General features: G+C 25.6%; 3 protein-coding genes and 1 long non-coding RNA gene across 13 annotated transcripts; 3 read left to right on the top strand and 1 right to left on the bottom strand.

Moving 5' to 3' along the window:
• The first annotated feature begins 1735 nt into the window (after positions 1-1735).
• Positions 1736-10645, top strand: LOC107998969 (protein son of sevenless). Of its 5 annotated transcripts, XM_062082916.1 has the most exons (22): positions 1736-2401; positions 2494-2712; positions 2852-2917; positions 3527-3790; positions 3881-3964; positions 4095-4175; positions 4270-4419; positions 4488-4696; positions 4773-4956; positions 5035-5281; positions 5369-5593; positions 5688-6051; positions 6139-6331; positions 6402-6638; positions 6711-6866; positions 6946-7128; positions 7202-7319; positions 7402-7691; positions 7770-7995; positions 8125-8447; positions 8545-8800; positions 8962-10645. In XM_062082916.1, the coding sequence occupies exons 2-22, from the start codon at positions 2605-2607 to the stop codon at positions 9051-9053; spliced, it is 4056 nt and encodes a 1351-aa protein (XP_061938900.1). In that variant the 5' UTR covers positions 1736-2401; positions 2494-2604; the 3' UTR covers positions 9054-10645. The 5 variants fall into 5 exon arrangements, with proteins under 5 accessions (XP_061938900.1, XP_061938898.1, XP_061938901.1 ...); XM_062082914.1 differs by having other exon boundaries at positions 1736-2712; XM_062082917.1 differs by having other exon boundaries at positions 1736-2712; positions 8143-8447.
• LOC107998970 (anoctamin-4) lies at positions 7348-18848 on the bottom strand. Of its 5 annotated transcripts, XR_009832174.1 has the most exons (12): positions 17632-18844; positions 17284-17461; positions 16416-16749; positions 15491-15638; positions 14177-14459; positions 13900-14045; positions 13597-13842; positions 13277-13476; positions 13067-13204; positions 12763-12980; positions 7840-12683; positions 7348-7560 (listed from the first exon to the last, which is right to left on the bottom strand). XR_009832174.1 is itself a non-coding variant. In XM_017058557.3 (11 exons), the coding sequence occupies exons 2-11, from the start codon at positions 17320-17322 to the stop codon at positions 11256-11258; spliced, it is 3180 nt and encodes a 1059-aa protein (XP_016914046.2). In that variant the 5' UTR covers positions 17323-17461; positions 17632-18844; the 3' UTR covers positions 7348-11255. The 5 variants fall into 5 exon arrangements, 4 of the variants coding, with proteins under 4 accessions (XP_016914046.2, XP_016914048.2, XP_061938918.1 ...); XM_017058557.3 differs by having other exon boundaries at positions 7348-12683; XM_017058559.3 differs by lacking the exon at positions 13067-13204 and having other exon boundaries at positions 7348-12683; positions 17632-18847.
• LOC133667064 (uncharacterized) lies at positions 18798-19683 on the top strand. 2 transcript variants are annotated; one of them, XR_009832186.1, is made up of 3 exons: positions 18798-18916; positions 19027-19153; positions 19317-19683. It is a non-coding gene; the product is annotated as an uncharacterized LOC133667064 (long non-coding RNA). The 2 variants fall into 2 exon arrangements; XR_009832185.1 differs by having other exon boundaries at positions 18890-19153.
• Positions 19684-20469: 786 nt separating this feature from the next.
• Positions 20470-24348, top strand: LOC108001551 (lachesin). Its single transcript, XM_062082962.1, has 6 exons — positions 20470-20763; positions 21077-21318; positions 21408-21664; positions 21749-22152; positions 22501-22621; positions 22728-24348. The coding sequence occupies exons 1-6, from the start codon at positions 20718-20720 to the stop codon at positions 22747-22749; spliced, it is 1092 nt and encodes a 363-aa protein (XP_061938946.1). The 5' UTR covers positions 20470-20717; the 3' UTR covers positions 22750-24348.
• Positions 24349-24405: the final 57 nt, after the last annotated feature.

The following is a 24405-nucleotide window of genomic DNA, read 5'->3' on the forward strand; positions in this document are numbered from 1 at the left end:
TACAAATTGGAGAGGTTTTGTTCGTCAACTCGAATATTTGTCAGTAGCAAGTTGAAATATATTGAGAATAGTATAATACGAATCACCAATTTCTTCAAAAGGTTATTATAAGAAATGTTTCCTTGAATGTAATATCAAAACAAATAAATATAGGAATAATATATGATATACAGATATATTTGATATATAAATACACACATTTGGGAAATATATATAAAAATAGAAGAAAGATATATATGAAAGTAAGAAAAAGATATAAAAAAAATTAATTATAGTGACTTATTTCATTTCATATAAAAAGATAAAAAAAACTTACAGCAATTGTATCTTTTTATTTTAAAATAAATAAAAACTTACCAATCATTATGGCGTGTACATGAATTATTATATCTTCAAAATCATTTCGACAATTAAATAATAATTTATATAAATAAAAAATTATAACAGTAAAATAAAATTAAAATAAAATTAAAATTACATTAAAATAAAATATAATTTAATAACTTAATTTAAATCGTGAATACATTTATCAAATACATTTATAATAAAAACTACCGGTAATTTTAAAATAGCAAATAAGCAATATAATACGATAAGAAAGATTCCAAATATAATTTTAATAGAATATTTTAATCACATGAGATTACTAATAATCTATAAATCGTAATAACCTATCAATAGAAATTCTTCTATTGATGGAATCTATAGAAGAAATGCAATAACACATCTTTTCCTCACGATTTTCAATATTAGACTGACACCATGTGCATAAATTTTGTAAGAAATTTTATAATTAGCTGAAGTTATACGAATCCTTAAACATTCAAATTCACGCAAAAATTAAAGTATATATTATTAACTATAAATCTTTGTAACATAAAGTTTTAATGTCTCTTAAAATTTAATATTTCTCTGTAACATAAAAACTAATTAATAATATATTTTTATTATATTATATAAAAAAATATTTAAATATATTGAATATATATTACTAAAAATATATTGAAAGTAATATATAAAAAATATATTATTGAAAGTAATTTAATATATAAAAATTAAACAAATTAAAAAAATTTAAGATTTAATGATAAATTTAATGGTAATTTAATTGTAATAATAATATATTTAATATAACAATCAATATCTATTAATAATTTATTAATATTAAAAAATTTTATAAATTTTATTTTATAAAAATAAAAAGATAATTTAATTATTATATTGAATGAACAATAAATTTATTAATAATTATTATAATGATTTATGAAATTTGAGGAAATTATATGAAATAATATTTTTTACATATCCATTAATGATTCCATTACTGCCATCTAGTGAGAATTACTTGAAATATATACAACATTCTTATTACGTACAAACTTTTGTTATATATAATATTATTAATAATTGATATAGCTAAAAAATAATTAAAAAATAATTTAAAAAATAATTAAAATATTATTATTATTTAAATATCTTTTTTATTTTAAATTTATAATTTATATTTTAAATTTTATAATTTTCATAGTATTATAATATGCATTATTAGATTAATATTTCATCAATAGTAACAACTTTTACAACTTATTTTTTAAAATAATTATAATTTCAAAAATTATATAAATTTATTTTCAGAATAATTATAAAAATTTAAAATATAGATTTAGACTATTATACAAATTAAATAGATTTTTTGTAAAAGTCTGCTATATAGATTTCAAATATTTTTCATTGTCAAAATCGATATATTATAATAGTGAAATATCTCGAAATCGCAAATCTCGTTGGAGACAATATTATCGCAGTTATCGATTGATGCGAGTCGCGCAATGGTATTTTTTAATAGTAGTGGTATTCGTACTAAGTTCTGACAAAAATTCAAGTGAAAATATCGTATAAAATGCACAAACGACATAACTCGAAATTTCTCGGGTTAACCTCGGAGATGTATTTAATAAATGATATAACTGTACGAATCTTAAAGAAGTTTTATCGAGTAGCTTAGTTGTCGCATTATTCAGAGATGTCTGTGCCTTGAGAAACGGACTGACGGACAGACAGACGTCTCTGTCAAGTTTTTGTGATTCTCGACAAAATGTTGCTGTTTGTAAAATTCGGGAACTCTCCGGAGTGTATTTTATTTTTTATAGTGCTAACATTCTATCGGGTGCGTGATTGTTTTTAAGAAAAGAAACGAATATATAAAAACGTGGTAGTGTTGTCAAAAGTCCTGGAAAACCCTAGGGTCCCGAAAACCAAGTTGGAATTTTCTTTACTTCTAAAAACTTTTGTCAACCACGCCCTAAAAAGGTCGGATTAATGGCATTAGAAAACATGAAGTAATAAAATCAAGAAATAAAATCGGAATTCTTAGAAAAAAAAAAAAAAAAAAGAAAGAAAGGTATCGTTTTAGTTCTATTGGTTGAGCACAGTTGTTGATCCCTGCCTTATATGCTTGAAATATGAGGTTAGGCTTGGATCTTGTATTTGTAGAAACGTGTATTGGAGTAACCACTTGCGAGAAAATTGTAGACATCTGGCGGTGGCGGGCCGAATTACCGCCGGTCGCTGGATCCACACACGTCCGGGGACGTGACAGTGGAGATGTTTTCGTCGCCGGCGTCAGTGGTAGGCGAGCCGTCAGGCTACGACTTTCAGAAAGAAGAGAACATCGCCAAGTGGAAGGGAGTATTTGTCAACTCCCTACGCAAGGTATTCTCTTCGAATCTTATAATACGAAATTTATAATGATTTTGTCTCACTATGCTTTGATGCCCTCGATAAGCTTTCGTCGATTCGTTCTATTGTCATTGTTGCGCGATATGCATGCGAGTATTTTATGCCCTTTCAGGTTCCACCAAGCTTGTTGTGTCCCAAGAGCGTAACAATAATATTCGATCCTGGGATTCATCTAAATGTTATGTTTCATATACGTCATACGAAATAAATATTTTGGAAATTAACCACTGCATGTTCTTGTAATACAACTTTGTTAAAAACAGTTTGTATCTGTATCTTGAATAAAGGATACTGTTATTTAATGTATTAATTATTTTTTTTTTTTATATGAGAATAAGTTATTAATGAAAAGTTTATTTGGAAAAGAAGATTTTTTTAAATCATTAATTGTCATATTAAATATTTTGTGTTTATTTTAATTATTTTCTCAATGATTATTCTTCCATATATATTTTTAAAAGTATAATTCAATTGATACTTACAATATTGTTTAATTATTAAAAAATGATAATGATTAAATATAGATATAATTATTAAATATATATTTTATTTTAAATAATTGAATAACAATAATCCATGTATGCTAAAATTAATTATTAAATGAATATGATTTAATTATAAACAATTTTGCATATACAATATCCTTTATGTCAATATATTATAATAAATAAGTATGACTAAAAAGGTAACAATTTTAAATCATGGATAATATGTTTGTTTTTTTTTTTAATAATCTTTTTCTTCTGAATGATAGCTATTATAATAATAGATAATTAATATAAAATAGGTATTAGAGCAAGTACATCCTAGTCTTGAAGCACGACAAGATGCCTTAGACTATGTTGAGAGTTTAATCTTAAGGCTGTTGGGAATGCTGTGTGGTCATCCTCCACCGCATACACCTCAAGATGTGGAAGAAAGAGTAAGACGTACATTTCCCACACCTATTGACAGATGGGCACTCAGAGATGCAAGAGATGCCTTGGAAAAGGGAAAAAAGAAATCACCATTAGTTCTTCCAGTTGACAAAATCCATCAATTATTACAAAAAGTAATAAAATAAACTAAATTTATCTTATGCATATTTTTATATATATAAATATAATTACAAAAATATAATTTTTTATTTTTATATTAACAGGAAGTATTACAACAAAAAATTGATTTACAAGTTAGTCTTTTTGTGGTAGGAGTTTTGGAATATATTTCTGCAGATATTTTGAAGGTTGGTAAAGGCCATCATTAATTATTTTTGTCAATCTCTATTAATAATATCTCAAGCTCTTATTATATTTTTTTATATATTACTTATTAACATTAATTCCTGAAAATCTTTAAGACTATTTTCTCTTCAGTTAGCTGGAAATTATGTCAAGAATATACGTCATGTGGAGATATCTTGTGAAGATATAAGGGTTGCAATGTGTGCTGATATGGTAATTTTTAAAAAGCATATTTGTGCCATATTTTTGTATTAAATGTATCAATAATTACATTATAATTGACAAATAATTAATTATTTTTTAATAGGTATTAATGGACTTATTTTATCAAGATGATTACGCAGAAGGTCCACAAAGTGGTTTAGGTGCAGTTGTTTCTCAAACTTATGAAGAATCTGTTCGGGATCTTATACATGACGAACGCCACTATTTACGTGAACTTCATATGATAATTAAGGTAAAATAGTTTATTTATTGAAAAAATTTTAATTAAATAAAAAATAATGTTTTTTCTTTTTTAAATAGGTATTTCGGGAAGAAATTGCAAAATTAGCACAAGATAAATCTGAAATTGAAATACTTTTTAGTAATATTATGGATATTTATGAAGTTACTGTAACATTACTTGGTAGTTTAGAAGATATAATGGAAATTACAGAAGAAAAACAAACACCTACAGTTGGTTCATGTTTTGAAGAATTAGCAGAAGCAGCAGAATTTGATGTTTATATAAAGTATGTATCAGTAAAGTATGTATAAGAATTAATAGTATAATTGGTTTAAAATTATTAATGCAAATTTTAATATTAGATATGCAAAAGATATTAATAGTCCAGCTTGTCGAGAAGTTTTAACGAATTTATTATCGAGACCTGAAGCTAATGCTGCATTAAGAGCAGCAGGACATGGTTTTAAAGAAGCTGTCAAATATTATTTGCCAAAACTTTTATTACAACCAGTATGGCATTGTTTTTTGTATTTTCATTATATAAAGGTATATTTTATAAAAAATAATTTTATATATTATTATATACATTATTCTAATAATTGAATAATATTTTATATTATTTAGGTATTACAAAAACGTACACCAAATATAGAAGATGGTGAAACATTGGAACAAGTACAAGGTCTTTTAAGTCCACTTCAAATGGAATTATTACAATCAACGGCGAGTCTTCCAAAAAAAGATACAGGTTTACGAATGCAGAGTAGAGCAAGAAGGCAAGCAGCATTAGAAAAAACTAGTGAATTACAAAAAACTGTTGATGGTTGGGATCAAAGAGATGTTGGACAATCTTGTAACGAATTTATACGTGGTATGAAAAATATAGATATAATTCTTATTTTTTCTTATTTATTCTTTTATATAAATTAGTAATAGTATATTTTCATTTTTTATATAGAGGATATGTTGGGAAAAGTAAGTAATGGAAGAAGACTAACAGAACGAAGAGCACTTCTTTTCGATGGTTTGTTAGTTCTTTGTAAACCAAGTGGTGGTAAAAGGGTTAGCGTTACCGTTGCAGCAGTTGGTGTGGTGGGTCATCCAGCTCACCAAGGTGAGCTTCGCTTAAAAGAAAGATTTTTTATTAGAAAAGTGGATATTATTGATAGAGAGGATACTGAAGGTAAATAAATAAAAAAAATTATTATAAATGATTTTAATATTTTTAAAATTTTAATTTTATATTTAATAATGAAATATATATAATTATTTTTTAGAATTAAAAAATGCCTTTGAAATTGCACCAAGGGACCACCCTAATGTTATTCTTGTTGCCAAATCCGTCGAAGATAAAAATAGTTGGATGGCGGATCTTGTAATGTTGAATACAAAGAGTATGTTAGAAAGAACTTTGGACAGTATCCTTTTAGATGAGGAAAGGAAGCATCCTTTAAAGTTACCTCCACCACATTTATACAAATTTGCCGAACAAGATAGCCCAGAAAATATTGTTTTAGAAGCAAGAGAAAATGGAGGTGTACTATTAATTAAAGGCGCAACTTTGGTTAAATTGGTAGAAAGATTAACTTATCATATATATGCTGATCCAGCTTTTGTACGAACATTCCTTACTACTTATAGGTACATAAATATTTTAAAATTTATATAACATTTTATTAAATTTTATTAAAATAATTTTTTACAAATTTTTATTTTTTTTTTTTGTAGGAGTTTTTGCTCACCACAAGAATTATTGACTTTATTAATAGAAAGATTCGACATACCAGATCCATCATTAGTTTATGGTGAGGAAGAAAAATCTTCTGGTTGTAAAACAACTGTTAGAGAAGATTGGAAAAGATATAGAAAAGAATTTTGTCAACCTGTTCAATTCAGAGTTTTAAATGTTTTAAGACATTGGGTTTGTAATTTTATAATTATTTTAAGTTATTATAATTTTTTGATACTTATTTAAATATTTTTTATATCAGGTTGATCATCATTTTTATGATTTCGAGCGCGATAGAAATCTTTTAGAAAGATTACAATCGTTTCTAGACACAGTAAGTGGAAAATCGATGAGAAAATGGGTAGATTCAGTAATAAAAATTGTGCAAAGAAAATGTGAACCTTCAGAACAACGACCTATTACATTTAGCTTTGAACGATCTCCACCACCTATTGAATGGCATTTAAAAATTCCTGAAGAAGAATGGGGAATATTAACGGTAATATATTATAAATATAATTAATATTATTTATACTATGTAGAAAAATAAATCACTTTTTAATTATTATAGTTACATCCAATTGAATTAGCAAGACAATTAACTTTATTAGAATTTGAGTTGTATAGAACTGTAAAACCTTCAGAATTAGTTGGATCAGTATGGACTAAGAAAGATAAAGAAAAAACATCACCTAATTTACTAAAAATGATAAAACATACAACAAATGTAAGTAATATTTTTTTTATATTTTATCTTACATATTTTAAAAAAATTTTAAATAATTTTTAATTTTTAATTTTTATAGTTTACACGGTGGCTGGAAAAAACAATAGTAGAAACTGAAAATTTAGAAGAGAGGGTTGCAATTGTATCGCGAGCAATTGAAATTATGATGGTGCTTCAAGATCTTAATAATTTTAATGGTGTATTAGCAATTGTTAGTGCAATGGGATCTGCATCCGTTTTTAGGTTAAAATTTACATTTCAAGTATGTTAAAATTATTAAAATTTTTAATTAATTTTAATACATAAAAAACAAATAAATTTTATTATATTTACAGCAAATACCAGCACGATTGGAAAAAGCTCTCGAAGAAGCTCGAGAACTAAATAATGGTCATTTTCGAAAATATCAAGAAAAATTACGATCTATTAATCCACCTTGTGTACCATTTTTTGGTAAATAATAAGAAATAAAACAACTTAATTGTTAAATTTTTAAAATTTTTTAATTTGATTAAATTTTTACAAATTTTTGTAGGCATGTACCTGACCAATATCTTACACATTGAAGAAGGTAATCCAGATTATCTTCGAGGAAGTCCAGAACTTATAAACTTTAGTAAACGACGAAAAGTAGCAGAAATAACTGGAGAGATTCAGCAGTATCAAAATCAACCGTATTGTCTTTTAGTGGAGCCTAGAATAAGACATTTCATTGAGAATTTGTCACCTTTTGATCCAAATATGAAAGAAGCCGATATAAGCAATTATTTGTATAATAAAAGTTTAGAAGTAGAACCCAGAGGTTGTAGACAACCTCCTAGAGTTGTAAGTTTTTTTTAAATTGTTACAGTACAGCATGCATATAATAATATCATTTTTACTAATTATTATCTTTTTTTGTAGTCTCGTAAATGGCCGGACTTAAATTTAAAATCACCAGGCATTAAAGCTAGAAGTTTAAGCGGTAAATTACCAGCTCCATTGCAAGCTGTAGCTTCAAGTGTAAGATTACATGATCCTCCTCCAGAAGCTCCACCACCAGAATTACCAGAAACTCCTCCACATACTTCACATATTATAGTTTCTCATGTAGGGGACCACACAGTCTTTGCACCTGTACTACTAGGAGGTTTGTATACTATAATATTAAATTTAGCATGCGCTTTTTACAAATTTTATTTCTTCTAAATAAAATTATTTTTATTTTGTTATGTAGTATGCTTAGATAGATAGTAGATGTATGTTACTATTAATATAGGTACAGCTCAACCTCCAGGTTCACCAGGTCCTCTCAGTATGTCGGGACTTTCGATCAGCTCACCAGGTAGCAGTCCACAATTAGGATCACCTGGTCATTTGCCAGTTCCACATCATCAACCACAGAATCATTTTGGCTTTAATTCTGGTACAATAGGTGTAATGGGAGCCTTAACTGGTATGCCATCATCAAGTGGAAGTCCTAGTGCTGCTATGCCACCTCCTCCTTCTCCTAACCACATACCTCCTATTCAACCTCCACCTCCTTTGCCACCAAGATCTCATAGAAAAAGAGAAAGTTCTATTAGTGAGTCACCACAACAGGTAAATTATTAAAAAAAATTCATTTAATTTATTTTTTATTCAAATTATGTATTTTATATTATAATATGTTTTGTATCATTTATTTTTGGATATATAGGCGAGACAAGCTCCAAATGCACCAATACTTCCTCCACGAGATGGTACGTCTCCACCACCATTACCGCCACGAAAAGATTTACCTCCAGTGATGTTACCACCTCGCCTTCCTACAACGTTAAATCCAAGTTGTTCAGCGCTACTCGCTAGGCGGAATTCGACGTTGGAGAACACGTGTTCGAGTACTGTTCATCCACGAAGACATATGTCTTTCAATGGGCCCAGTCCTACAAAACTTCCACCTACGCAACCTAATGGTAAAAATATTAGATTATATCAAGAATATCCCGATATAAAATTGAAAATCTTTATACAATTTATATTTTAAATTTTACATTTTAATATTAAATTTTCCAAATTCATCTTGCATATAATTGTTTCATTATAATTTTTTCACAATATTTATAATGAATTTCAGGATCGGTAACACCAAGACTACCGCCAAAACCATTGCCGGGACGTCCACCAACTACCATGTTTAATTTCAATGCTCCTCCTGGATCTAGTTAAGTGTTACATCTTCCTACCTCTTACCTAAATTAAATCGCATCTTTTGGAATTTAGAAATCGAGATTTAGTCCACTCAGAAGGATTAGTCGAGTTGAATATTTTGCTTGTACAGTATATTTTACAAATTCATACTGTAACATTTTTATAAAAAAATTTCATAAGAATGCATTCAAAATTCCATGTTAATGTATTTACCACAATTTTTTAGCCAAATATTTGAAGCATAATTGGTAAATGCATTGATGCGAGAGAATAATTCAACGAAAATTTTATCGTGATATAGCTTATACGTGATGAGATGCTGTTACATTCCTTTTTACAATTTGTCTTTTTAATATATGTGACATATTTTTATTGAAAGTTTATTTTTCGAAAGGATATAGAATGTTTTATCGCATATAGTATATTTTTAGAGGTTTTTTTACCAAATATATAGTGACTATATAGTGACTATATAGTAAATATAAGGCTTTATATCCTGTTCGATTGAATAAACTAAGTTGAAGCCATTCATCTTTGAAAGATATCTAAAAATGAAATTTGTACAGTTTGCCTAACTAAAAAAAAAAAAATATATATATATATCAATCTCTGTTATTCAAATCTACAAAATATTTTTATAAATTAACAGAAGAGAATTTCTTTGATAATTTTGCATATCTGAATCATATATCGCAATATAATGCATGTTAGTTCTAATACACATACTGATAAAAATAAGCAAAGAAAAACCAAAAATTATTTCTGCAATAATATAGGGGCGAAAACATTTATTTACAAAAAACATTTTATCTAATAAATAACTTTATCACACGTATGTATGCGTATACACGTGTATGTGTGTATATATATACACACACTTTTCTACGAAATGCCCAAAAAAATGTAAATTTAGCACAAAAGCAATAATATTACAAAAATATATGTTATTATAAGATGGATCGCTACAAATGATTTTATTCGTAGAAAATTTAGAATAAAAAGAAGCAAATAAAAAAATATGAAGATTCTTTCTCACTTCTAAAATTGCATATGAAATGATGAATTACATTTTTATGATTTGCCATTTAAACGCCTATAACGATATATTTTTGAAAAAGATGTAGATGATTGTATAAATAGGATAAATATTGCATATTATATAAATAGATTGAGGAATGTAGGATACATTTCATCGCATTCATTTATTAGAATTATGGCTAACAAATTTTAAGTTCAAGTGTCCATCAGATCCGGAGATCTGACTGAATGGACTATGTATCGATTTCAGTCATCCGAATGGTCTCCTTTTCTTTAAAACAAGAAAAAAGTAAAAAAAAGATCCCTATCTATCCCTCAACACAACTGTGATACACTTTTAGATTTTAAAAAGGAAGCAGAAGACGCAAGAAAGTGCAGTATGGAATGAATTATATGCCAATATGCATATAAAATTATACATATAAATCGTGAATCAATAGCAAAAAAAAAAAGTAAATATGTACATGTATATTATTATAAATATATTCTATAGTAATTATTGTAATAATGTCAAGCATAAAATGGAAAATGAAATATTGAAATTATGTACAATAAAGAGTATATTGTGTAAATTTTGAGAAAATCCTTTATCCTTCACATTAAAAAATATTTAATAGCTGATAATGAAGAGAAACACAATTCGGCTATTATTTATATTTTTTATTAACCAGTACTTTCGTATTTCTATTATGTAATATTATGATTTAAAAATTATTTTATAGAAATTTTATTAATAATTTTATAGAAAATAGAGTACCATATTCAATATATTATAAAAGAAGTTTTTTGTAATTACGTATATATTAATACTGAAAGTATTATTTAAGTCACACATATATTTAGTCGTATGATCAAATATTAAAAATTTTTAAAATGATTTTCGGTATATCTTTGAAAAGTATTGATATACATTTGGCATTTATTACAACATCACATTTGATTTGATTGTTTTTTGTTTCTTGTTCGCATATTTTATGTAATTTTTTAAAATATCATAATTAATATTCTATTTATTTGTACTTGTTATTCCGATATTTATATAGGATTTTACTATCATAAATATTATTTACATAACGATACAAGTAAATAGTTTTTGTACAAATAAGCGAGGCATTTAAAAAATATTTTTTAAGTATCTCAAGAAAGTAATACAATCTCTATATCTATGAATCTATTTTAAAATCATGTTACCTCCCATACAGTCGAACCGTCACTGTTTCTATTGTATCTGGAAGCTACATCAACATGGGCATCTAAACCATCACTTAATTTACTAAAGCGTCTTGCCCAACTACCTCTACCACCACCTGCAGCTCTTCCAATGCTACCTGCTTCTCTAAGCATTGATAAAATATCATCATCGTCTTCTCTACTTTTTATACCTTTTTCATATTTAGCCTCTTGAGCAAGTAAACGTTCTCGTTGAAGTTGAGTTGCCAAAGAACGAGGCACGGCTGGTATTACATAACTCATTATGCCAGTTAAAGCGAAAACAATGTGTTCAAAAACAACAACGAAGGCTAAACGAGCTGCGAAAACATGCCAATATTGCGGGCTTAGTCCATATGGATCGTTAGCATGGTCCGGTCCATTTCTGTAGCCTCTATATTGACATGTTTCCGGATGATGAGTATCCATATCGCTTTTCATATCATCTCGATAATCTGATGTATTAAATTCTGATAAAGAACTATCAATGTAACCCACTAAATCTTCCGTGGGTGAGTAAACAATAGCATATACGCTACGAGGGATGAAATCTGATGTGTATGCAATAACGAATGCATTTGATACTACAGCAACGTAAGTTACTCCACGTAATATGCCGTACCAAGCTCCTATATCTTGCACTCTTTCTGCTAATGGTCTTCTCGCTTCTTTTACCATTTTATATGCATCTAATCGTATTTCAGCTATATTGTTTAATAACGCAAACAATGGCGCTAATGGAAATGCAGCGACGAACAAAGTCACAAATCCATATTGTAAAATCATTTCCAAATATTCATCAAAGAGCGCGAGTCTTCCAGGATCTTGCAATTGATAATCTTTCTCCCAGTAAGTGTACGGTCTGCCATGATCTTTCGTAGCAGCAATATGATTTCTTTTACGCCACCAATTCCACATTTTTGGTGATAATATTTCTACAAAATTATTGAAACATTGCTTGCCTACCATTATAATAGCAAGTTGTATACAAAGTTCCGACAAACATCCAGCTGGATCGCACACATCTGTTTTTATACGAGAAAATTCTGTAGCTCTTGCATCGGCATCTCCAGGATGAACATAAAACCTTCCTTTAAAGAAGGCTATATAAATAAGGGATGAATAGAAATTGACAAATTCGAATAAAAATATCTTGAATGTAAAACTAGATTCATATTCAGTCTGTGTTCTAGGATTTTCCATGTTCACCATCCATCGTGCTAAACGATGATACACTCGTGTAAGGATCATAATAATCACTAAATTAATAAGGGCTGCAGTCATAGAGGTGAAAATCTTTGCGTGTTTCTGTAAAAATGGACCTCCACCTTCATAAAATACGGATACTAGCGATATTCGAGAAATAATAGTTCCCAGTACAGCACCCAAAACAACGCATATCTAAACATAAATTTATTATTTAAAATTTATTATAATAAAATTTATTGCAATAAACATCAGACATAAGATATATAATTACCATAAAAAATACTATAGAACCCGTAGCACAAGAACGTAAAGCCTTAGACCATACTGGTAAATAAGGTTCTCTTTCTCTGGTCACAGGATTTATTCGAAATGTTTTTACTGTAGTTTCAAATTCAGGTCGAGGTTCTTCTTCGCTTTCAACGTTTTGAAGATCCCATTCCCAAATTATCACAGCTTGTCTTCGTTTCCATAGTTCAAGAAATGTCGTGGCTAAAACATTGAAAAAAAATAAAAAATATTCTTTGATGACATTAAATTATGTATTATAAAAAAAAAAAAATAAATATATAGCATACCCCAAAATGACATAAAAATAGCAAAGAAGACAGTAGCAGGATTATCGAATAAATAAGTTAATTTTGAAAATAAGCAGGATTCACCGAGTCTTTGATAGGTACATGCTTTATCGCAGATAGGACATAATGTAATATTTCCTAAGAGAAATGATTTTTGTTAGTAAAATGAGAAATATGAAATAAGATTAAAATTGTATAAAATAAAAATACCTGCTATATTATAATCACATATTTCTCTACTCGGTACATTGTCAGGTCCATCCATACTTCCTACACCATACATAAAACACAAAAGGCCAACAATCGCTGGTGCGTATAAACATTTTGTGTAAAATCCTAGCCATGCAAAATAAAGAGCTACTTTTTCTCCAAAATATCGTCTGATTAACCATAAAGGTTGTCTTTTGTACCTAAAAGAAATAATAAAAATAAAAATATATAAAAATTATTTAATAAAATACAATCATTTATATTCGTAATATTCATAGTATAATTAAATAAATTAAAAAAATGAGTGATAATAAAATTACCATTGCGAAGGTCTGGCCCATATTAAGTATAATAAGTGTCTATCTAAATTTTCACCACTTAATCCAGGTTTGTTATACGGACCCTCGTGCAGAGAATAACAATCAAGATAAGTGCCATCTGCTAAAAGTCTTCGGATACCTGCTTTTTCGTGATTTTCATCATATCGTGCTCTTAATAAAATTTGCATTACTATTAAAGATCTTTGAGCAGGAGTATAAGCTGTATCTCTATCTTTTACTACAAATCTATAAAAGTATAATATATATAATTAAATAAATTTTTAATTTATTTTACGTTTTTACCTTTCTTCTCGATCACCAGAATCAATGCTATTATAAAAACTAGGTTCTTCCGGATACTTCTTTGTATCCCAAGTATGTATCTCTTTTATCCATTGTATCCATCTTTCCCAAAATTTCGGACTTTCTTTTACATCCTCATTGCTTTGCTAATAACAAAATAATATAAATAAATATTAAAATTAAAAGATAAGAATTTTCTTTAAAGGACATTATAAATTAGAAAATTACATTGATATAAATATAAGTAATTAAATTTTGAAAAATTTCATAAACTTACCCAAGCTTTAACAGATATAGTGATAAATCTTTTAGTGGGTAATTTCAAATTCATTACTTCAGCATATTGAACCTTAATTTTCCATGGAATGTGTAACTTTAAGAAATAAGTTTTTCCGTCAAAAGAATTTTCTTTTGGTTCTAATTCTAATTGCAAACCTTCTTTTAATAAATTCTGTTGAAAAACACGTCTTTGCTCCTTTCGACGCGCTTCTAATTCAGTCATTACTCCATTATTGTCTTCATGATATACCAGAACCATATCAATGCGTCTACGACCGTCTCTACAATATATATATGATATGTTATTATCTAATAAATTATAAATATTATCTAATAAATTATAAATTAAAATTAAAATTTATTAATTATTAATTATTATTATTAAATAATTATTAATCAAAAAATATTTCATATTAAATTAATCCTAAAAAATTATTAAAAATTATATTATTTATAAACTAATGCCCTAAAGTAAATTATTTCAAATTATTTAAAATTGTTTAAAATTAATTTTAAAGTTAATTTTATAAATTTATTTCATATTTATTTATCATAAAATTACTTCAGTCATTTCATTCCCAAGTTATTTTAAGCTTTTTGAGGACGTTTTTAAAATTGTATAAAAATTATTTTATTTTTTTTATTTTTTCGATTTAAGATTATTTTAAAATCATTTATACCAAATTAGATTTTTTTAAGATTGTTAAAGACTTTCAAATATCATTTCTATATAATTTAAATTATAATTACTTAAATGTTGTTTAATTTTATTTTAAAATTATTAAGTAGAACAAATAATTTCTTTGGGAAAGAAATGAGATTATTAAATATATATTAAGATTCTTTTAAAATAATCTAATAATAAAGGAAATAGATAGTACATAATATCATTAAATCTAAAATTAAATTAGACACGAACGAAAGGAATCAGGTAAACATATTAAGACATAAAATCGCAATAATCTAATTCGCTGGTCACGCAATAAGAAAATTAATTATATAAACTTTTTTTATACGTCATAGGTTTTGTAATGTCACATGTACATATATTATTTTCTAATAATAATATCCTTGATAAGAATATTTTTGACTATATTATTTTTGCCTGTTATACATACTGTTATTTTTTTTTAACTAATTAAAATACTAATTAAAATATTAAAACACAACAATAAAATATTAGAATTAAAATTCTAATTATGAATAAAATTAATTAATTTAATTAAAAAGAAAATAAAATCAAATTAATCAGAATAAATTAGAAAATTAGTTAGAAAAAATTAGTTAATTACGAACTAATATCACTACAGACCGAAAATAAAGTGTTTCAGGATCTATTTCTGTTTCTGAAGATGAATCCTTTTGTAACAAAGAATTTCTTGGTACATCATTAGAAAATATTGGTGTTCCTGGTAATGGTGGTGTATCTTCTGGTGTTGTTGGTACTGTAAGTTTAGGACCTATTAAGGATAAAAACTAATTTAAAACTTCAATATATTCAAAATTCAATATATTAATATGTAATTATTTATAACTAAAATAATCATTCTTTAAATAATTGCTATATATATAAAAATAAACAAACTTTGTAAAAATATTATTTTGTCAACTGCTTTTGAACGTATAAATAAAATTGTCAGTATCTGTTGCATGAAATTTTAATCTATTATATTTTATTTATTATATCTTACTTAAATTAATTAAATAAAACTAATCAACATCCTTTGACCTTGAAGATCGCGTAAAAAATGTATGCTTAATATCGCGTATGTCATATAAATTTTAAAGTAATATAAAGGGTATAGTAATCATCATCAAAAGTTTCATGTTATATAAAATCAAAAAGGAAGATAATAATAGGAGACACGTGTTGGTTTGACGATGGTCCGATAGTCATAAAGTCTTTACGGTTGCGATGAAGTTACGGATACATTATTCATATCTATTATTCGTGACACACTGACATTCATATATATATTGATCGTAGTTTATTGACTTAGGCCTATTTCAACTATAAGGCCAACGTGTAATTGCAAATACTTATTCCGATTATATATATCGAATTCTTTTCAAGTTCTTCTTAATTCGAGTGTTCTTTATACATTTTTTTAAATATAAATAGAAAACAAAAGAATTAAAAAACTTTTACATCTCAAATAATATAAATAAAAAAAATTAAAGAAAAAAAGAAATAAAACAAAAAAAGAAAAGAATCGAAAAATTTATTTAAATCCTACCAAAAGCGTCCCGAGCAGTCAAATTTGTTCCCGATGAATAAATATTAGTTCTAGATAATTTCTTGTTAACTTTTGGCGACTCATTTGATTGAATACCATTTTTATTCATTTCGTATATTATTTCTTTGTTATTTCCAATTTTTACGCTTTTCATAGTAGGAGAATTTGATATTACTGAGGTTGTCGTTTTTTGGGGTGAAGAACTAGTTGATGATGCTTTCGATGGCGAATTTCTTCTTTCCGTTGCAATCACATTTGTTTGAGATTCATTCGAGCTTGATTCAGTAATAATTGTATTGCTAGTAGACAAACTTTGCCGTCTACTGTGATTATTCTAAACAAATAATTTTTATTAATTATATTTTATCCAATACATATTTATTAAATTATTAAATTATTCGTTTCTTTTTAATAAAAAAATTAGAATTAATAATTTTTTATTATTTTTCGATAGTTATTTTGTTAGTAAAGTCTTCAATTAGTTATGTACATTAATATATTGTTCATATCATCTAATTTATTATTATTATGTACTACTAATAATTTAATGATATGAAATATTTATTCAAAAAAACATTTATCACGTAAATATCTTTCATTTGTATTGCATAGCATATTATAGAATGAATAATGCGTGACTAGTTTAGTGATCGATTATTTACGTACATTTTATTCGAAAGATTCATTGATTAGATCAAGATAAAATAACGATGCAATTTTTAAAATATTCATTGTTTTTATTCATAATAGTATCATTAAAAGTTCATATAGATCTTTTATGTATAATCGTAAAATAGATCATAAAATTTATTAACGAGAAAATAAAAAGAAAAAAATAAACAAAAAAAAGAATATAAAAATATGATACCTGTGTTTCATCTTCAACTTGAAGCTCACTATTATCCATTGCGTTTAATTAAGTTTAATAAATAATGCCAAAAAATTCTCTGTCATCGATGATATTTAAAAAAAATGCACATTTCGCGACAATCTTGATCAATGCTGTCATTCTGTACATCCAAATGATAGAATGCAATCTTTTTTAACTAAGAGCAAATTCAATTTTTTCATTTTAATGATATTAATTTACAACACGTTAATCATAAAAACAACTTTTTATACAATCATATTATTAATATTGAATGATAATAGTTTTATAAATGTTTTCATTGGCGATTATGCAAATTACAGATTGAAAAATAAACAAGAAACTTACTGAATTGTTATATGTAATATTACAATATCAGAACCGGAAATTCTTTCTTAGTAACAATCTTTCTTAGAAAGATTAATTATTATGAAATTAAATGCAACCATATTGATCAATAAATATTTTTTTAACTTATAATTTTATTTCACTTGCTGATCGATCGATAATGTATCGATAGAAAACGATAAATCGATGAAAAGTTAGATTCCGATTCGATCGACATTTACATGTACAACTCATGATAATCACATCTGATCAATCGTCGAATAAATGGAAATCGATCATGTTGAGGCTGTTATTTAGCCTTTCTTTTTCAATTATGAAATAGCCTACTATTTTATGATTTTTCCAATCACTTTTTCCAATCTGAAAAGATTTGAATGTTTCTGATTCATCAGAAAAAATATAAATATTCCAGTTTTTCATATTTGATCTTCAAGGTAGATCCATAAATTCGTTGTGCGACATGATATCTTCAGATAATCACGACCTCTATAATTGATATTTCAAAATGCATGTATTTTGTATCTATATAGGTATTTTATCGTATGTTTTTAATCAGAACTTTTTATTACATATTTCTTCTTTGCTTAATTTCTGTTTTACTGTCAATTTAATTAATAATTATTTATATAATTTCATTGTCTTTTGTAATTCGTATAATTGATTAATAATTTCAATCATTAATAATTTATAATTTTAATCGTTGATATCTTATGCATTTGCACAATATACATCTCATTATTGGAGAACAATAATCCTTAACAAGTAATTGATAATAATTAACAAAAAAAATTGACGTCAATTCACAGTATGAAAATCGACAAAATATAAATCTCGAAATATCTCTAAATTAATTAACATGATCACATATCACATTTTTTAATCTTTGGCTTTTTTCTTTCGATTATTATTTATTTGTAATTTCTTTAAAAATGAATCACTTTTATGTATACAAACTATTTCTTCATAGTTAGAAATATTAAAAGCTATTACCCACAATCACTAAATAATAATTGTAATCAATCATGTTCTTTTTTATTTTTAATTCTTAACATAACAATTTTTATATTTTTGTTACTTTTTTCAAAATTCTGTAAGATATTCTTAACTTTCAAACGATGTTTGTGTTAGTCAAATGATGCCGGTAACTTCCACTGCAATACTGTGACACATACTGACCTCCTCGTGGTAGGATGATACTTATATGTTGCACACATGATCATGCGTATGTTATTTATACTAACTATATACATGCCTTTGCACGAACAGGACATATATCGCAAGCATGGTTCGTATTTCAATATTCTTTTACGTTTAAACTATATACATATATATCTACCGTATAATTTAGTAATTTTATTTACAAATGTAACGAATGACAATGAATGTTTCTCATAGATTTATAATCACATTGATGTGTTATGTTTTTTAATACTAAACTTTTCTAAACTTTTAAAAGATATAATTTTTTAAATCGTTTTGGATTGAATATCTTTCCGTTCATATGATATACTATTTATATTATGTAAGTACAAATATAAATGTTCACACACACATATTAACACATAATATTTAACTTACATTCTATACATTGCATGACATATATATTAGTTTGCGTTTACATACGAACGTAATGACACTGGCATGTCACACGTAAAAGATCATCAAGGATTTTAACCCTTGTGTAGGTATGCAATAGAGAAATACACGAGACAATGAGGTTTTCGAATCTCTATGGTTACCGAATAAGCACAACATATGTTACGTATTACGAAGTGGTTCTTTTATGAACTTGAAATACCAACAGAAGGATGAGCGTAAGTTCACACGCAACATCGACACTTAAGAATAACGAACTTTGCTAATAATGCTTTTTCTTATTATTATGCATATAGTTGTGCTTTTTTCTAATAATTAGAAGTTTTTTATTTTTTATTTTTTAATGTAGAATATCTACTATTTTTATATTATATATTTTCCATATAAAAATAATTATAAAATAGAAAATTTATAAAATGTTAGACTAATAATAAAAGATGTATTTTTTTCGGATTATTTAATTTCTTTATTACTAAAATATCATTATCCTAATATATCCTGAATATGCCGAAGTTATATATGATTATATATATATATATAAATATATATATATATATATATATATATATATATATAAATATATATTTTTTAAAAAAATATAAAAATAGACCTTAAATAATATAGCCTTTGTATCTAACTAAAACCTTAGTAAAAAGTAATCAATAGAAAATGTCTGTTAACTGTACATTACTTTGACATTTTACTGTAATTGTTATGTAATTTGTTTGACATACCTATTCACCTTTACAATTTCATAATAATAAAAGTAATGAAAGAAGTATATTTAGAGAACATATAAATATTCACATTAATTATTGTTAAAATTTTTGGACGATTAATAATCATGATTATAAATATTTTTTATTATACTATTTTTAATGTAATGAGAATAAAATCTTTTTTTACAAATTTCATTTAAACATTTTTTTTAATAAAATTATTTATAGTTTTATTTTTTTATAAAAATAATAAATACAATTTATTGAATTTATTATTGAATTTATTTTTTTACACTTTTTTTATATTTCTTATAACTACGTTGCAAATTTTTGAATGAGCATAGTAAATCAATTGCATATTTATTAACCTTATTAAAATTATTAACTCAAAGATAAAAAATTATACATACAAAGAAACAAAATAAAATATTGAAACAATTATTTAAAAAATAGAAAAATTAATATTTTTATTTATATCACATATCTTATATTTTGATTTGCAGTATTTCATTTGATTAGAAATGTAGCGTCATTCGCCATATTTATTTTCGGTCAAAAGACACCTGTCCTGTGAGTACCTTTTCTTTTTGATTACTATTTAGCGTCGTTTAATAATAATAAGAACGACATATAATGTTGTCAACATTGTTAATGTAAATTAAGACGTGGATATAATATTGACAAAAAATTAATTAATACTCAGAAACTTAAAGAATAATCTAAAAGATTATTCGAATTATAAGAACATCATAGCATCAGGGGTGTGTCACAATGAAGACTCTTCATATTTTTTTCGTATTAGCCCTTTTATATACAGGTAAAAGATATTTATTTGCATATGTTATTTTGAATATAAAATAAATATTATATTCCTAAATTTGTTCATTATAAACTATTTAATCGAATGAAATATCAATAATCTTTATGTGAAACCTAATGTTTACAGAATATTTTTTTGTACATAACCAACATAATATAATATTTATACAATTAGTTATACATTGTTATATTTGTTTATAATTTTTTTTAGAATTAGTATAATGTAATAGTATTATATACAATATACAATATTGTTTGATATAATTAGAATAATGTTTTTTAAATAAAAACATTACTATTATATTTTTCAGTTAATAGTCAACGTACACCAACAATATCATATATTTCACAAGAGCAAATTAAAGATATTGGCGATACTGTTGAATTTCGTTGTTCAGTTCAATATGCCCCTGAATTTCCAGTTGTATGGACAAAAATTAATAAAAATATAGCTAATGATCAATTACCTCTTTCACATGGTAGTTCTTTAATTATAAGAGATACTAGATTTGCCCTTAGATATGATGATGCTCTATCTACCTTTATATTACAAGTAATTTAATATTAAGTTTAATACATATAATATTTTTAATTATAGCTAATTGTAAAATTTAAGTAATAATATAATATATTATATTTCAGATAAAAGATATACAAGAAACTGATGCTGGATTTTATCAATGCAAAATTTTAATATCTTTGAATAATTATGTATCTGCAAATGTGGAACTACAAGTTCGTAGACCACCTATTATAAGTGATAATTCAACTAGGTCTCTGGTTGTTACTGAGGGACAACCAGTGCAACTTGAGTGTTATGCTGGTGGTTTTCCCACACCTAGAATTTCATGGCGAAGAGAAAATAATGCAATTTTACCAACTGGAGGATCAATTTACCGGTAAATAATTATTTTTATAATTATTTTTTATTTGTTTCTTTTATCTTTGTATGAATTTTTTCTAAATAAACCAAAATATTATAGTGGCAATACATTGAAAATTTCTACAATTCGTAAAGAAGATCGTGGAACATATTATTGTGTAGCTGAAAATGGAGTAGGACGTGGAGCTAGAAGAAATATTAATGTAGAAGTTGAATTTGCACCTGTGATCACTGCACCTAGACCAAGACTTGGTCAAGCTTTACAATATGACATGGATTTAGAATGTCATGTAGAAGCTTATCCTCCACCAGCTATTGTTTGGTTGAAGGATGATATTCAATTATCAAATAATCAACATTATAGCATATCACATTTTGCAACTGCAGATCAATATACAGATACAACGATTAGAGTAATCACAATTGAAAAGAGACAGTATGGAGAATATGTATGCAGAGCTGCTAATAAATTAGGAACTGCAGAAACAAAAGTTGAACTATTTGGTATGTAATGCGCTCACATACATTCTCTTTTTCTCTCTGTTTATATATATATATATATATATATATATATATATATATAAATTATAATAATTATTTATTTTTAATAAAGTATTAATTTCATTTTGCTAATTCTAATTATAACCATATATGAAATTGTAGAATCCATATGTATATATATATATGTTATAGATTGTGCATGTTAATGTAATAATAATACCTACCCCTATTTATTAATATAAGTTTTATTTATTTATTTTGCATAATAATAAAGTTTGATTTTCAGTGCATTCATTTATTGAGTTTAGTAGTTAGCATGTTCTAGATTTTTCTTTTTTTTTTTTTGCGCAGAAACTACTGTCCCTGTGTGTCCACCAGCATGTGGCCAAGCTCTTTATTATGGGACTGGAGTAACACAAGTTTCTTCAGGATCTTTGGTAGTGTTAGTTTTATTTATTACAATTATTCTAAGGTATGTTGTTTTTTTGTTCTGCTTTGTATAGAAATTTTTGCTGTTTTAGTATAATATAATATAATATAAATTTAGTTTGTTATTACTTATGAATATAAATTTACAGAAATTTCTACGCCAAATATTAATTATCCTGGACTTCAATGGGCAGCAGCAAGTCAATGCAACTTATCAAAATGGTTGCTGATAGTACTATGGTTCACTATTCTTAATACACATTAGAAATATTACTAATACTTTTAGGAGCCTAATTTGTTTTTAATTTTTATTAGATGATTATTTTTGTAGTTATTTACAAATGAAATTGAATCATTATTAGCGAATATAATACAAGTTTTAGGGGCCAACAATATAATAAATGTTGGCAAGGTACAAACTAACATTCCAGAAAAATATATAGTGATACATAGTGAAAAAAAGTATGATATTATTAATAGTTTAAAATTTATAGATATATTAGTCCTTTTTCATATGTCAGTACAACTGATAAAGACAAAGAAGTGATTGATAATAATGTTATGAATATATCAGCCTTTAACATAGTTTATAGTAGGAATTCAAAAATACGTTCATACAATTTAACACATTCGAGATTAATATATTTATTTTGACAAAACTTCTAATGAATAATTTTTTTCTATTTATAATAAAGAAAAAAAATTAAATATTATGATATTGAGATAAAACATATTTCAAAATAAAATAAATAAGTAAGATTTATATTTCTAAAGAGTCATATATAAAGCTCTGCTATCTTTATTACAATAATTTTTATACAATTCTTTACTCGATCTAAATCATATATATTTTTTCTTCATTTTTATTTTTTTTTAGTTATATTTAAATATATATTTATTTGTCTATTTATATTTTATTTTGTAATTGATTTTTCCAATTCAATAACTTTAAATGATTTAATAAGAAATTAAAAAATTTTTTAACTAAATGATATAGATCTTTGATCTTGGATGTGTTAAATATTTGTTAATGTCCTGTTTAGAGGAATTCGAAATAACAATACTCTATAGTTGCCTTGTTATATAATGTTTGGCAAAAAGAAAGAAAAATTAATATACATGTTACTGTATCTTGATCGTGATAAAGCATGTAAAATTTGTTTTAGAATTAGATCAAAGATTGTATATTGTAGAAGAAATTATTTATAACAATTATGACCAGAATATTTTTTATTATATTAACAAATGACCGCATAAAAAGACCGCATACTCATAACAGGGATCGTTTTTGGAACAAACTTATAAAAGAATATTTGTAATGATCTGTAGGCTGGAAAGACATATCGATACCGCAGCAAATTACTTTATACGTCCGGGACGTAATATGAAAGGTAACGAGAAATAACAAGAAATGTTATAAAATGGTTTCATTAAAAAAAATTAATTTTTAATATTTTCTTTCATTAATGAAGAAACAATATTGAATAAATTTAATTATACAAATATTTGAATATAATAGGAAGTTTTTTTCATTTCTAATTATGCGTTAAGAAAATAAGTAATTTTGTAATTCTAATTGCACTATGTATACCATAATATTAATATAAATGAATGTTTCCTGTTTTTTCTCTTAGCTTTCACATATAATAAGTGCTGAGAAACGTAGAATCTCGAATAAGTAAGATTTTTTATGACCTTTTTACGAGTTTGCAATTTTATATTTACTTCTAGACTAATATGAATTTTAATAAACGAAAATTGCGTAAAAAATTTTTTTCTTACATTATTACCTGTTGTTTCATATGTTAAGAACAAAATAATGAAACA

This window comes from Apis cerana, linkage group LG12, assembly GCF_029169275.1.
Source record: "Apis cerana isolate GH-2021 linkage group LG12, AcerK_1.0, whole genome shotgun sequence".
Lineage (NCBI taxonomy): Eukaryota > Metazoa > Arthropoda > Insecta > Hymenoptera > Apidae > Apis > Apis cerana.